Below are 14,406 nucleotides of genomic sequence, written 5' to 3'. Positions count from 1 at the left end.
TCGGAAGTTTACATAAACTAAGTTTAAATGTATTTGGCTAAAGTCTTTCACAAATCCTGATATTTAATCCTAGTAAAAAATCCCTGTCTTAGGTTCACCACTTTATTTTAAGAATGTGAAATGTCAGAATAATAGTAGAGAGAATGATTTATTTCAGCTTTTATTGCTTTCATCACATTCCCAGTGGGTCAGAAGTTTACATACACTCAATTAGTATTTGGTAGCATTGCCTTTAAATTGTTTAACTTGGGTCAAACGTTTCAGGTAGCCTTCCACAAGCTTCCTACAATAAGTTGGGTGAATTTTGGCCCATTCCTCCTGACAGAGCTTGTGTAACTGAGTCAGGTTTGTAGGCCTCCTTGCTCACACACGCTTTTTCAGTTCTGCCCACACATTTATTATGGGATTGAGGTCAGGGCTGTGTGATGGCCACTCCAATACCTTGATTTTGTTGTCCTTAAGCCTTAAGCCAACTTTGGAAGTATGCTTGGGGTCATTGTCCATTTGGAAGACCCATTTGCGACCAAGGTTTAACTTCCTGACTGGTGTCTTGAGATGTTGCTTCAACATATACACATTATTTTCTTTCCTCATGATGCCATCTATTTTGTGAAGTGCACCATTCCCTCCTGCAGCAAAGCACCCCCACAACATGATGCTGCCACCCCCTTGCTTCACGGTTGGAATGGTGTTCTACGGCTTGCAAGCATCCCCCTATTCCTCCAAACATAACAATGGTCATTATGGCCAAGCAGTTCTATTTTTGTTTCATCAGACCAGAGGACATTTCTCCAAAAAGTACAATCTTTGTCTCCATATGCAGTTGCAAATTGTAACCTGGCATTTTATAGTGGTTTTGGAGCAGTGACTTCTTCCTTGCTGAGGGGTCTTTCAGGTTATGTCGATATAGGACTCGTTTTACTGTGGATATAGATACTTTTGTTCCCATTTCCTCCAGCATCTTCACAATGTCCTTGTTGTTCTGGGATTGATTTGCACTTTTTGCACCAAAGTACGTTCATCTCTTGGAGACAGAATGCGTCTTTTTCCTGAGTGGTACGATGGCTGGGTGGTCACATGGTGTTTATACTTGCGTACTATTGTTTGTACAGATGAACGTGGTACCTTCAGGCATTTGGAAATTGCTCCCAAGGATGAACCAGACATGTGGGGGTCTACAATTTTGGCTGATTTCTTGGCTGATTTCTTTTCATTTTCCCATGATGTCAAGCAAAGAGGCAATGAGTTTGAAGGTAGGCCGTGAAATACATACACAGGTACACCTCCAATTGACTCAAATTATGTCAATTAGCCTATCAGAAGCTTCTAAAGCCATGACATCATTTTCCAAGCTGTTTAAAGGCACAGTCAATTTAGTGTATGTAAACGTCTGACCCACTGGAATTGTGATAAGTGAAATAATCTGTCTGCAAACAATTGTTTGTCATGACAAATTAAGTGTCGTGCACAAAGTAGATGTCCTTACTGACCAAAACTATAGTTTGTGAACAAGAAATTTGTGGAGTGGTTGAAAAACTAGTTAATGACTCCAACCTACATGGGGGCTTGTGAATTACGCAGACAATTGAAATGATAGAAGCCACAATTGTCACGCCCTGACCTTAGAGAGCCTGTTTATTTCTCTATTTGGTTAGGTCAGGGTGTGATTTGGGTGGGCATTCTAGTGTTCTATTTCTTTGTTTTCCAGGTTTGGTTCCCAATCAGAGGCAGCTCTGGGAATCACATTTAGGCAGCCTGTTTTCCACCTGAGTTTGTGGGATCTTGTTTTTTTGCACAGTTGCTGTATAGCCCTGCAGAACTTTACGTTCATTGATCTTTTGTTGGTTTTGGGTGTTCATCAAAAATAAAGTAAGATGTACACTTTCCACGCTGTGCTTTGGTCTCATGCCGACAATGGGCGTAACAACAATCTGCAAAATTAAAGCTGATCTACCCCCCCCCCCCCCCCCCCCCCTCTACTAGTATTAGTGTACGGGATGTAAAGATGTAAACCATAATTCTAGAAAATGGATGTATGCAACATCAGTGGATATAATTCTGTGTGAGAGATCCTTTGTCATCTTAAAAATCTGATCAAATACTATTTTAAATGTAATATGTTCATAGTACATCAATCAATTCTGTGAAACCAGACTTTAAGGTTATCAAATTGGTGCTATCAGACAATATCCACTTTAACCTGTCACCCCGTTTCTCCCTACTTACATCTACCACCCAGAATCAACTATGTTTATGCAGATTTAACCCTCACACAGGCTTATGCGGGTGATATACTGTATCCCGTGTGATGATGTAGATCTTTGAAGATCAGACATTTTCCATCACCAATGTAACTTGTTGAAAACTGTTGTCTGCAGCATCAGTGGATAGAATTGTATTCATATGGGCAAGAGATCGTCAATTATCTTACAAATGTAATAATATTTAAAATGTTACATATGTTAATATGTGTACCTATCTTTTTGTGAGTACAAACATCCTTCTATAGAAATCAGTCCCTAATCCCAGACTTGACATCTGGAGTCATAAATCATGACTCCCAGGTCAAGTTCTACCTAACATTACGTCGGATGATATAAACAGACATTAAATCACAGACAACACCCACACAAACCCAATTATAGAGTCTTAATTAAACATAACAAAACCTAATTACCAACCTCCCAAATCATGGGTGAAACCACTTGCGTCTCATTTAATTACAACTGGACACGGACCCTTCAAATCATGGCGGAAGTCCCACCCCCCTATTCAATCAATCAAAGAGATGTGAAAGATAGTTTGACAGCAGCCAACCTACTATAACTACTATGAACACATACAAACACTTCACTTCAATTATCTGCTATGAAGCAAGTGTAAGAAATATGGAAAACATGGCACCTGTAATTACCATTAATAACAGTTTGTCAGCTCATAAAATAATAATATAATAAAATATTGTTAATACACATTCAGCGATTAGGTTGGATAACATAGCGTGGATGTGTCAAGGAAACAGAAAAATGTAATTTGCCACAAACTTGCATGAACAATTCTAAATGGTCAGAAAATGCACCATGAAATTTCTATCATGACAAATAGTTCAAAGTGAAGTGGAACTACAGTATAACCTGAAAATGTAGTGCTTAATTACTATTCACTATTAATACAATTGTGTTTATTAATCTGAAACAATTTGTGGTTGGTCTTATTTGTTTGTACATTGTCACCCTAAACAGGAAACTGCTTTTGAGCGGTCTTTTGTGCAACATGTTTAAATGACTTACCCCTCTAAGAAAACCACTGCATTGTTGTTACTTCTATTGACATTGTTCTAATAAGGGATGATACTGATGCCAATGCCATAAAATGTACTGTTGATATATCAAACATTAACTTCCCATCCCAACTTCTTAACCTGAATTTAAGGACAATCCACTGGGCATAATATGTCATTTCAAAGGGGATAATTGGGTAATATTTGGTTGAGACGTTGATCAATGAGATTGCAACCTAGACTACCGTTCAAAAGTTTGGGGTCACTTAGAAATGACCTTGTTTTTGAAATAAAATACTATTTTTTTGTCCACAGAGTTCCTCTGTCCAGTGTCTGTGTTCTTTTGCCCATCTTAATATTTTATTTTTATTGGCAAGTCTGAGATGTGGCTTTTTCTTTTCAACTCTGCCTAGAAGGCCAGCATCCGGGAGTCACCTCTTCACTCTTGACATTGAGACTGGTATTTTGCGGGTACTATTTAATGAAGATGCCAGTTGAGGACTTGTGAGACGTCTGTTTCTCAAACTAGACAGACACTCTAATGTACTTGTCCTCTTGCTCAGTTGTGCACCGGGGCCTCCCACACTTTCTATTCTGGTTAGAGACAGTTTGCGCTGTTCTGTGAAGGGAGAAGTACACAGCATTGTATGAGAACTTCAGTTTCTTGGCAATTTCTCGCATGGAATAGCCTTCATTTCTCAGAACAAGAATAGACTGAGTTTCAGAATAAAGGTCTCTGTTTCTTCCCATTTTGAGCCTGTAATCGAACCCACAAATGCTGATGCTCCAGATACTCAACTTTTTTATATCAGCACAACAGTTTTTAGCTGTGCTAACATAATTGCAAAAGGGTTTTCTAATGATCAATTAGCATTTTAATATGTTTAAACTAATCCAGGTTTATCAACGTGCCATTGGAACACGGGAGTGATGGTTGCTGATAATGGGCGTCTGTACGCCTATGTAGATATTCCATTAAATATATATATTTTTAAATCAGCCGTTTCCAGCTACAATAGTCATTTACAACATTCACAATGTTTACACTGTATTTATGATCAATTTGATGTTATTTTAAAAGGACAAAAAAAATGTATTTTCTTTCAAAAACAAGGACATCTCTAAGTGATCCCAAACTTTGGAACGGTAGTGTATATTCACCCACTCAAAAAGACAACCAAAAGTTAGTTGAATTTCCAATGTGTTCACTATGCTTTTAACAATCTAAAAAGCACAACCAAATTCCAATGGAAAAACAATGTCAGATTTTTGGTTTAGTTGTCACCCTATCAATGCGCTTTCAACCATTTAAAAGCACAACAAGGTTAAAATTAGAATATTTTGTTTATTTATATAACAGATTGTGTTATCACTGGTCTACATTAAAAGTATATGGTGCAACCATCTCCCCAGACTTTTGCATGCTATCTTAAACATGCATGCTATCTTGAACATGCATGCTATCTTGAACATGCATGCTATCTTGAACATGCATGCTTTATGATTACATAAGAAATGTTTACAGTTACAGTAAACTCAAAATGTGTCCATGGATGTGTTACTCATTTTAAAAGGTTGAACATTACATTAAGATTAACTTTAGGGTATTTACTGTATTACACATGTAATATTGAACTGTGTTTGGTTGACAACGCAACCAAATATTAACGGAGTCACTGGCTTAATCCCATTCTTTAACTTGTATTTTTGGTTGAGTTGGAGGCGTGAATCTAACATATCTAACTTGATATGGGCTATTTATTGTATTTTAAAAGTGATATTGAATTGGGTTTGGTCGTCAACGCAACCAAATATCAACATTTGAAGGAGATGTATTTTCTGCTTGGATAGTTCCATTGACTTAATGACTTAATCTGGCTTCAATATCTTCTGCTTGGATAGTGCCACTGACTTAGTCTGGCTTTAATTCCAGTTAGTCTACAAATTAATAACTGATATGTTGGATTCTCCATCTCAACCAAAAATCTAAGTTAAAAAATAGGACTAAATCAAATCAAACTTTAAATGCACTTTACATTCTTTAACATAGATGTTTGGTTGAGAGGGAGACATTAATTCAATTTTTTCTGCAAATTAATAATTTATAAATTGGATTATGGCAGATTGTCAGTGGCACAGATGGAACTATCCAAGGCGTAGTTACAGTACATCCCTGGGTGGGATCTCCTTCAAAATGTTGATATTTGGTTGTGTTGACATCAACGCATCATCACGCTGTAATGCTGAACTTCAGTTGATTGGAATTGAAAGGCTATGTTCCCTCGTTAGCGGAGACCACATTCACAGTAAACGCTGCATTCAGGGTCTTCAGAAAGTATTCACATCCCTTTTCTTTTTCCACATTTTGATGAGTTACAGCCTGAATTTAAAATTGATTACATTTAGATTTTTTGGGGTCACTGGCCTACATACAATACCTCATAATGTCAAAGTGGAATAATGTTTTTCAAAATGTATACAAATTAATAAAAAATTAGAAGCTGAAATGTCCTGAGTCAATAAGTTTTCAATCACTTTATTATGGCAAGCATAAAGTTCAGGAGTAAAAATGTGCTTAACAAGTCACGTAATAAGTTGTATGGACTCACTCTGTGTGCAATAGTGTTTAACATGATTTTTTTTTTATGACTACCTCATCTCTGTACCTCACACATACAGATAATTGTAAGGTCCCTCAGTCAAGCAGTGAATGTCAAAAACTGATTCAATCACAAAGACCACAGAGGTTATCAAATGCCTTGCAGAGAAGGGCACCCATTGGTAGATGTTTTTAAAAAATGTTTTAATTAAAAAGCAGACATTGAATATCCCTTTGAGGATGGTAAAGTTATTCATTACACTTTGGATGGTGTATCAATACAACCAGTCACAACAAAAGATACAGGCGTCCTTCCTAACTCAATTGCCGGAGAGAAAGGAAACCACTCAGGGATTTCACCATGAGGGAGAAAACTGAGGATGGATCAACATTGTAGGTACTCCTGTACAGAATAAAAATATTCAAAAACAAGCATCCTGTTTGCAACAAGGCAATAATGTAATACTGCAAAAAATGTGGCAAAGCAATTGACTTTTTGTCCTGAATACAAAGTGTTATGTTTGGGGGCAAATCCAATACAACACATTACTGAGGACCACTCTCCATATTTTCAAGCATAGTGGTGGTTGCATCACGTTATGGGCATGCTTGTAATAATTTTTCAGGATAAAAAAAAGAAACCAAATACCTGGTTCCGTCTGCTTTCCACCAGACACTGGCTAAAGGCTAAATCTACACAGGAGTTGCTTACCAAGAAGACAGTGAATGTTCCTGAGTGGCCGAGGTACAGTTCTGACTTAAATCTACAGCAAGACCTGAAAATGTTTGTCTAGCTATGATCAATAATACATTTGACAGAGCATGAAGAATTTGGCTGTAAGAAAAAATGTGGAATAAGTCAAGGGGTATGAATACGTTCTGAAGACACTGTAAGTAGGCTACATTGGAAATGTAAAATTGGGAAATCTGTAACACTTCAGTGATACCTGATATTTAGATTGAATCGAGCCCTAAATATCATTACATTTCGCTAGGCCTTTTGTTTGTTGAATTCTGCGTTGAATTCAAACAATAGCTGTTGATGACTTTGCAAAGGTTCTATAGGCCTAAATGGCATCATTGATGATTATTTTGCTCTGTTAGACCTACTCCTTGTAAAAATAGCACATTGGTAATAGTCAGTGAAAAATATCATAGCTAAGCAGGGCTGGGCTTGGTTAAAACCCTTGATAGGAGACCAGAGGGTAGCTGTAGACAAATCAATTCTCCAGTACTTTGTTTTAAGGTACAGATTCAACATATTTTATACAAGGTTTGTCTTTGTAGAAACTTGATTATCATGATGACATAATCATGTGGTTAAAATGTCACCCTCAAAACAGTTGATTACTTTTTTCAAATCCAATTTATTTTCCACTTAATTTGTATAGTGATGTGCAATCTAAGTTTGTCAACGTATAGTTTGGGCAGTGTGTGCCCAGTGGGAAGGTTAATTCTATGTTTTTTAACCTGTGCACTTGGATTCCTGTTTATCAGCACATCCCCTTATAATACCAAACCAAACTGGGCATAAGTACACACACACGACAGGTTTCCTTTTGAACTAATTAGGCCCACATTGTAGGATCACTCCTTTCACTGTGAAGTGAAGCCAAAATGGGGCAAACATCATGTCAGTGTACTATTTAACTAGATGGAAAGAAGACTGGCCAACAGTTAATTGTCACGGATGAAAAAAACTCTCACAAATGTGGATTTTACTCTGTATTGCGTCACATTTGCACCTGTTCTTTTCAGAGGGGCCTGAGACATAAAACATTGAACATGAGGTTAAGAAGGAATATGATTTTATTCACTCCAGAAAATAACAGGCGCAAACCCATCTAACCAAAATAAACGGAAACTTTAAAGAATTACTTGATACAATTCATCCCATTTCTCCTTAGTTGGTCTATAAGGATGGGTCTGTTACATATTACTTTGTACATTATTGGTAACGTTTAATTTCTAGTGGCATCAATAAACCTTTCCGATCAACGTTAACAACAAAATAAAAACGTAGAACATTATGATGTGTGATAAACCTCCACAACAAGTTACAACAATGATTTAGGCTTTGTCCATACTAATAATGATATTTGGAAATAGTTCATTTAAAAATAATCCATCAGGCACTACGTGTACTGGAAAGCTTATGTATGACACATGAAGTGTTACCCATGAACAGTAGGTATGAAAACTGAACATGTGACAGATGAAAAAACACACAAAAAAAACAAGCTGTGAACAAGCACAGCTTTTAAGAAACAATCTTATTTATAAAGGACTGTTTGTACAAAGGCCATTCCTTTTATAACTTGTAGCACGTGGGCAGGAGTCTCTAACGTGGGAAGGAGAGCTTAAATTAAAGCTAAACAACAGGGTGCACCTTGTTTTTGAAAAAATAAGTGAAGAACACTTAAGGGTGAAAGTAATGGTGCAAAATTATTGCATGGGTGGTATAGTGTAAATACTTATGAGTGGCAGTTAATTTCATAAATCCTTCTATTATTATTTTATTCTGCGAACACCTAGTATAAACCCAATACGCTATTCATGTGTAATGTCTAAATAATTAATAACATGTCAACAAAGATGTAGACTATTGTTTAAAGCCAATTTTGAGTCATATGACATTGTCGAGTAACACCGGAACCTGATAACAGTTTATTAAACCCTTCCCCTTTTGAACAAAGGAGCAACCTGAACCTCCACATGTTAATCCCTTTACCCGTGCCAAGTAGGCCTACTGTACATATGCGCTCATTAAAATATCATTGTCTCTTTGCTGGACTCTTCCAGGTTGGCTAAAACCAACAGAAAATGGTGGATAAAGGCTAAACATGTGAGGCTTGGGAACCATAGGCCTGTGGATAATACTCACCTTTGAACAAGGGGCAGATTGTGGCTAGAGCATGCACCGGTCCCAGACGGGTGTACTGCCCAATAGCAAACTCCATGAAGAGAAGGGGGATGCCACACAGAAACAGCATGAGAAAGTAAGGAATGAGAAAGGCACCTAAACGAAGGGAGATATGGAGCCAAATAGATTAGTAAAACAAGAAGTGTTCAAGATAAACAATAAATGTCTTGTTTAATTTGCAGTTTTTCTGGACCCCCGCAAGGCCGGAGTTTGTTAAGCCTAACATTTCACAAAGCTATACACAGTGTCACAAATTGCTGGCTGGTGGCAATAACATATGTTGGAAATTCAAACATTGCTGATTGTAAAATAAATGTCTGATGCAACATACTAATCAGCTACCAATATATATTTTTATTTTAATATACAACTGTCCTCTATAGGCTACTTGAACCTGCATGACATGAGTCGTCCTCACGCTACCTCCCAGCGTGTATAGAAAGTTGTTGTGCGTGTGTACAATCTATAGCTATATACTGTATTTGGCTGCTATTTATACACTTTTTTAAAATGACACATGAAACACACAACCAAACAACAAGAAAAGTATTCGGCTTGAGGATAAATTCAGCCATTATTTCTTGTTGAACTCGGCGAATTTTGTCTGGCTAATGGCCAACACAAATGGGCTGCAATATTCAAGGTAAATTCAATTAAATCAAATTAAATCCAACAAGAGAGACTCCCCGGTCTCCTGAAGTCCTCCTTTATGGTGTGCAAATGTTTTCCCTACGGCCTGTAGGTCAATTGCGCTGCACACAACTTAAACTTAGTCTTGAATGATGCGTGCCAAGATACAGCGGCTTTGGAAAGTATTAAGAGCCCTTCTCTTTATCCACATTTTGTTACCTTACAGCCTTATTCTAAAATTGATTCAATTATTTTTTTCCCCTCATCAATCTACACACAGTACCCCATAATGACAAAGTGAAAACAGGTTTAGACATTTTTGCAAATTTATACAAAAATAAAAACAAATACCTTATTTAAGTATTCAGACCCTTTGCTATGAATCTCGAAATTGAGCTCAGGTACATCCTGTTTCCATTGATCATCCTTGAGATGTTTCTACAACTTGGAATTCACCTGTGGTAAATTCAATTGATTGGACATGATTTGGAAAGGCACCCATCAGTCTATATAAGGTCCCACAGTTGGCAGTGCATGTCAGAGCAAAGGAGGCCCGTGATATGCGCTTTTGAACACCTGAGTAAGCTCCACTCATTGCACTGGCGCCGTCGAAGCCTTGACCACGGCATTTCTCACTGATATCCCCTTATACTTTCAATCAGTTGAATTTTGTATTTTTCAAGGCCTGAGGCCCAAGAAACAATGAACTCTCAATGTTGGTTAAATTCAATTGAAACTCGACCCAGGTAGTGCACCATCAACTATTGTCTACTACTACCACCAATACAGCATCTCCGTTTACATAGCAGATCCACCCTATCTCAGTAACTGGATAGAGGTCTGGACTGCTAGCCCAGGAAACGGTCATATATGGTAATTACCATGACAGATAGCTTAACACCAAGGAGGATGAATAGGCAACACATGGTGTGTCTTACTGTAATAAAATCAAGACAGTCTTAATTCCCTAAACTACAACTAGAAATGTCCTTATACTTGTTTTAAGCTCTTGGGTGAGGGAATGAGATGCAGACCCCTTATTGTAGTTGTCACAGACAGGATTTGAACCCTGGTTCCTCACAGGAGAAACATACATCTTGACCATTAGACCAAGAGGCAATTCCCCCACGAGATTATAAATCCAATTTATGTCTGCTACATAAACCAGGGATGTGAATGAATGCCAGATGAATTGAGTGCCTTCTAAGTGCCTGAGCAAACCAGTGTGATGGTATCTGTCAAGGTAGCACATTTCTGTTATACAGTGAGGTCCGTGGCAAAACAGGAGAAGAAGTAAACTATTTGTATTTATTTTATTTAACCTGTATTTAACTAGGCAAGTCTAACGAGGAAATACAACAGAACACATAATCATCCATGTCTGTTGTTTGGGAAGGTCTGATGTTTTTCCGAGTCACACATGCCTAGATCTCAGCGGTGCTGTAAGCCAAGGCAATGCAAAGTCATGATGATGATGATGCAACAATAAAGGACCAGTGCAGTCAAAAATGTAATTTTCCTATGATATATATATATTTCCACCTATGTGGTTTGAATACCACTGTGAAAATGATCATATAATTTTAGTGTAAGAGCTGTTCGAAAAGATAGAGTTTGGGATAGAGTTTTTGCCTGCCTCGTGATAATTCCTTAATAGAACAATACAAACAAGAGTTCAAAACCTCTGCCAATAACAGCTTGTTTTCAGTTTCCCCCTCCCCACTTAGCCCACTCCAAGACAGTCCCAGCGAAACTAGTGGTGTGGCTCCTGGCTCCTTCAAGAAGTCCAGTTTATATTCATAACATCTTGACGTTAATCTCAACCTGAAAGTCTTCCTTTGTGGTGTATTTCAGAGGATGTGGCAGACAGAATCCCTGAGATCCAAGTTTCAACATTTTATTAAAAACAGAATCCATATGGCATCATTTGGCTCAATCCTTCCTATATTCTATAAAAGGCATGCAAGTAAGATTAAAATCAGCAAGTAAGATTAAAATCAGCAAGTAAGCAAAATGTCATACATCTTCAAGAAACAAACATCTAACATAAATGAACACATTATCTTTATTCTGAAAGCAACCTTGTTATTGCAGTGTGAAAAGGCTTCTCCTTTTTTAATTAGTAAGGCTATTGTTCAACCAAAAGGCACATACACCACAAGTAAAGTTTATGTAGGCTACATCACAGATTGATCATACCTGTTGGCAGGTAGACTAGCAGTTAGAATGTTGGTCCAGTAACCAAAAGGTCGCCAGTTTGAAAGCCCCGAGCCTACAAAGTGAAAAGTCTGTTGATGTGCCCTTGAGCAAGGCACTTAACCGTAATTTGCTCCAGGGGTTCTATACTACTATGGCTGACAACAACACATTTTACTGCACTTATCATGTGTATGTTGCAATAAAAAAAAATGCAACAAACAGGATTGCAAACTTCATGTGACTGTGCTCAGTAATTACACTCGTTTCTAAATTAAACAAACCGAAAAATCTTTCTGGATGTATACTTCCACATATACATGCTTACCTCCACCGCTCCTGTAGCAGAGGTATGGAAAGCGCCACACGTTCCCAAGTCCCACCGCGTACCCCACTGACGCGAGGACGAACTCAAGGCGGCGACCCCAGGTGGCCCTTTCTGCTGTCGCGTGCCCCACTTTCTTTGATAACATAGCATTCACGTTTAAGGGTGCTTTCGAGGCAATATCAGTCTCCTCTTTGTAGACTCCCTTGGTGGTGGATGATGTCTTTTCGGACCCCACTCCCATTGTAAAAGTGTAATAGTCTTGACTCTCACCAACAATTTCAATTAAGTTATGGGCTACTATGCCACTTACTAACAGATAACAGTCGAAGTTTCAGCGTAATCAATAGGCTAAATGTGACGAGAACCTTTATAATAGAATAAATCAGTAGGATAATACTGAATATTATGAACAAAGCCTATAGCAGGAAATATATAATAGGCGCACGAGTAAAATGTCTAAACCAAATAGGCTACAGACAATCTGGACAACTCAATTCCCTTATGAAACACAATTATATTGGTATACTAGCTTTAGCCTACAACGTGCGCTATCTTACTGTAGGCATCAGATGATACCTCATTCGACGACTGCCTGACATATCACAACTAATGCCCCGATTTACCATCAATTCACATGCAGGATAATATGCACTAAACTCCCGGTAACCTACCCGTTCTTATTATACCTCAATGAACCCACCGAAACATTGACCTAAAAATGTTCATTCTACCTGCTTATGTACTGTCATAAAAAAAAATCGGGAACCCGCCCCTACGTGCCGTAGTTTCCTAGCGATGCCCTTGTTGTGGGGTTTCCACTAGTTACCACAGCCACAAACTACAAATTGGCAGTCAATATGAATGAACACAAAAATGGTCTTAATTTAAGGTTAGGGTTAGGCATAAAGTTAGCAGTGTGGTTAAGGTTAATATTTGGTTTGAGTCGAGTGTGACGCAATTATGTATATAATCCCTGGATTGCCGATGCTATGTATTGGCCATTGACAGGCTCTGAAGCCACCGGTCGGCCATGTTGGCTCTACCCTGTAGGCGCAGTCCTCCTAAGAATGAATGAAATTCCACAGTATTTCAATTAAGTGTCACATGTATTTACAAAATTATATTCAGTTTTTATTTTGTTGTAGTGGGGACGACCGTAACATTAGTAGTCTCTAATAATTATACTTTAGGGGAAAGGTTTTTATCTATTTTTTCAGGTTTTATTTTTATGTTTAGCTCACATTATATAATTTAAAAGTATGCATTAAGGGGTCTTTAATATAATAAAACGTGGCAGAAACGAATTGAGACATTAATAAATGCATTTCTATAGCTCCAAAATGTGTTTTACGACAGTGAGGGAGTGCCAAGATGGAGGCGCAGGGGCTTCAAAACAGTGCCCCTTATATCATCAAGTGTAAATATAAATCATTGGTGTGATGTCTGACGTCACTGTTTTAAAGGCTGCGTTCATACAGGCAGACCCATTTTTTTTCACTAATTGGTCTTTTAACAAATAAGATAATCTCTAAAAAGCGCAGACGTGAAAAGATTGCATGTGTTTGGTCAAAAGACCAATTAGGGGAAAAAAATATCAGAATTGGGCTGCCTGTGTAAACACTCAAATCAAACCTTTTTAGTTGATTATCTTTCATTATCACTTGACTTGTAAAGGATTTAGATGCGATTCTTAATAATTTTATTTGGAGGAACAAGCCTCAATATCTAAGGAAATCAATTATCAGTAGTGCCCAGAAACAAAGAGATCTTGTGGTTTTAGATTTCAATATAGGGTGAGTTCAGAAAGAGTGGGACATATAAACTGGGAGAGTTTAAACGCCCACAACATTAGAAATCCACTTTTTCGAGTTGAAAGATGGCCAGAGCTTACCCATGATGTTGCACAATGATGTAAGTCAATAAGTTAGCGTTTTAGTCAAAGTATGATATATTTGGGCTTAAAGTGGCAAAACCGAACTACCTGCTTCATGCAAAATTGTGCCAATGATGTGTCTTATGAAATTACGTATAAATAATTTTTCGCCTATGTTTAATTGAAGGCTGGGTTTTATTTGATTGGTACCACCCACCAGTATGGCTTTGTTTATTAATCAGAAACATATGCAAAGTTTGAGTCGCTGCTGAGCAATATTAAAGTCCGCCACAGCGGACACGTCATAATACCTATAAAACTTTTACAGATGCACAATCGAGAGCATCCTGTCAGGCTGTATCACCGCCTGGTACGGCAACTGCTCCGCCCACAACCGTAGGCTCTCCAGAGGATAGTGAGGTCTGCACAACACATCACCGAGGGCAAACTGCCTGCCCTCCAGGACACCTACACTACCCGGTGTCACAGAAAGGCCAAAAAGATCATCAAGGACAACAACCACCCGAGCCACTGCCTGTTCACTCCGCTATCATCCAGAAGGCGAGGTCAGTACAGG

General features: G+C 38.1%; 1 protein-coding gene across 1 annotated transcript in view; it reads right to left on the bottom strand.

Annotated features, from left to right (window-relative positions):
• The window catches only part of LOC110525731 (sodium- and chloride-dependent GABA transporter ine), a 55,214-nt gene extending 42,457 nt beyond the window's left edge, over positions 1-12,757 (bottom strand). Inside the window, exons 1-2 of the mRNA XM_021606130.3 lie at positions 11,957-12,757; positions 8,764-8,898 (exon numbers count right to left, since the gene is read on the bottom strand). Coding sequence (XP_021461805.1) covers positions 8,764-8,898; positions 11,957-12,197 — 376 coding nt within the window. The 5' untranslated portion in view covers positions 12,198-12,757. The remainder of the gene's footprint in view (positions 1-8,763; positions 8,899-11,956) is intronic.
• Positions 12,758-14,406: the final 1,649 nt, after the last annotated feature.

This window comes from Oncorhynchus mykiss, chromosome 6 (genome assembly GCF_057628025.1).
Source record: "Oncorhynchus mykiss isolate SJ-2025 chromosome 6, ASM5762802v1, whole genome shotgun sequence".
NCBI classification, from domain to species: Eukaryota; Metazoa; Chordata; class Actinopteri; order Salmoniformes; family Salmonidae; genus Oncorhynchus; species Oncorhynchus mykiss.
This window is presented reverse-complemented; position numbering and strand designations above follow the sequence as displayed.